General features: G+C 54.9%; 1 protein-coding gene across 1 annotated transcript; it reads left to right on the forward strand.

Moving 5' to 3' along the window:
* The first annotated feature begins 217 nt into the window (after positions 1-217).
* On the forward strand, positions 218-1,671 carry LOC115384020 (tripartite motif-containing protein 35-like). Its single transcript, XM_030086277.1, has one exon. The coding sequence runs from the start codon at positions 218-220 to the stop codon at positions 1,619-1,621; it is 1,404 nt and encodes a 467-aa protein (XP_029942137.1). The 3' UTR covers positions 1,622-1,671.
* Positions 1,672-1,980: the final 309 nt, after the last annotated feature.

The following is a 1,980-nucleotide window of genomic DNA, read 5'->3' on the forward strand; positions in this document are numbered from 1 at the left end:
AACTGTATTAGCAGACAACAGCTCACCTGCAGAGAGAGGTGTGGAAATGTGGGAATCAGTCTGGAATGAAACTGAACCTGAAAAACTGAAGCAGACGCAGCTCCTCCCCTGAGACACACCCGGCGGCGTCACACTGAGTCCTTCACTTTCACTGAGATTTGAGGAAGACCGGAGGACGGACGCTTCAGACTTCTGCTGAAAACGAGAGAAGCGTTCCATGTCTTTCAGACTGCAGAGCGATCTTCTCTGTCCCATCTGCCATGATGTTTTTCAGGAGCCAGTCATCCTGGGCTGCAGCCACAGCTTCTGTCAACGCTGCCTGGAGCTTCACTGGAAACAGAGAGACGACAGACTCTGTCCGCTTTGTCAAAGAAGACACTCCAAGGACAGACTTCCTCCCAATTTGTTGGTGAAGATCCTGAGTGACAAGGTCCGGAGGGCCAGAGGGAAGAGTTGGGCGCCACGGACCATCTGCAGTCTGCACTCCAAGACCTTCAAACTCTTCTGTCTGGACCAGCAGCAGCTGGCGTGTGTGGTCTGCCGGGACTCGGAGCAGCACACCCACCACAGCTTCAGACCCGTGGACGAGGCGGCGGTGGACCAGCGGGACGCCCTGCAGACCGCGCTGAAGCCCCTCAGGAGGAGGCTGGCGGATGTCCAGCTGGCCGGGCAGAAGCTCCAGAGGACGGCAGAAGACTTGGAGGTTCAGGCCCGAAACACCGAGAGGCGGATGAAGGAGACTTATGAGAAGCTTCGTCGTTTTCTCGCCGAGGACGAGAAGGAAAGGATGGCCGCGCTGAGGGAGGAGGAGGAGCAGAAGAGCAGGATGATGGAGGAGATGATGGAGACTCTGAGTAGACAAATCCAGACTCTCTCAGACGTGATCAGAGCCACAGAGGAGGAGCTGAGAGATGACGATCTCCCCTTTCTCCTCAACTCCAAGGCGGCAGTGGAAAGAGTTCAGCAATGCTCCATGACGGGTGAACCACAGCTGCCTTCAGGGACGCACATCGATGTGACCAAACATCTGGGAAACCTCAAGTACAACATCTGGAACAGGATGAAAGACCTGGTGTCCTACACTCCCCTCATCCTGGACCCCAACACGGCGGATCCCGACACGGTCCTGTCAGAAGATCTGAGCAGTCTGGTCCCGGGAGACGGAAAAACCCAGGAGACCCCAGAAAAGATCGAGTTCTCCTCCGTCCTCGCTTCTCAGGGTTTCAGCTCGGGAACTCACAGCTGGGACGTGGAGGTTGGAGACAGCCCGGAATGGAAGCTGGGCGTGTTGGCGGAGTCCGTCCGGAACAGAACTTACCAGCTATCCGGACTGTGGCTCATCGACCGCCATCACGGCGGATACAGAGCGATGACCCCGTCACACTCCTACACTCCTTTCTCCGTCAGGACCAAGCCTCGGAGGGTCAGGGTCACCTTGGACTGGAAGACAGACCAGCTGACCTTCTTTGATTTGGACACTGAGACACACATCTACACCTTCAACAACAAGTTCACAGAGAAGATGTTCCCGTACATCTCCACCGCCAAACATCTCCCACTGAGAGTTTTACCGAGGGAGATCCGAGTGAGTGTCGACCCCCACACATCAAACGTGTCGTGAAAAATTCTTATAAATACATTTAAGACCAGATGAGACCGCAAGACCACTGGACTCTGTCGATTATAAACCAAACGCCATGTTTTCTTCTCAGCAATAAAGACTCCTTCAGTCAGGATGCGTTCTTTTTATTCATTTATACACCTGTGCACAGTATGTCCCTCTTTCCACCACCACAACAGTTTCAGGATCGCATCCTTGTTGTCAAAGTCTCTCACTGTGAGTGTGTGTGTGTGTGTGTGTGAGATGTGGGACTCTCAGCAGTCACCGCGGCCTCACCTCCCCAGCACTGTCGCTGCACTGGTGGGCACGGTGTCGGCGGGGAGCCGGCAGCTCTGGAGAGGCAGCCAGGGGTCTATGAA

The sequence above is a fragment of the Salarias fasciatus genome (assembly GCF_902148845.1).
Source record: "Salarias fasciatus chromosome 23 unlocalized genomic scaffold, fSalaFa1.1 super_scaffold_20, whole genome shotgun sequence".
NCBI classification, from domain to species: domain Eukaryota; kingdom Metazoa; phylum Chordata; class Actinopteri; order Blenniiformes; family Blenniidae; genus Salarias; species Salarias fasciatus.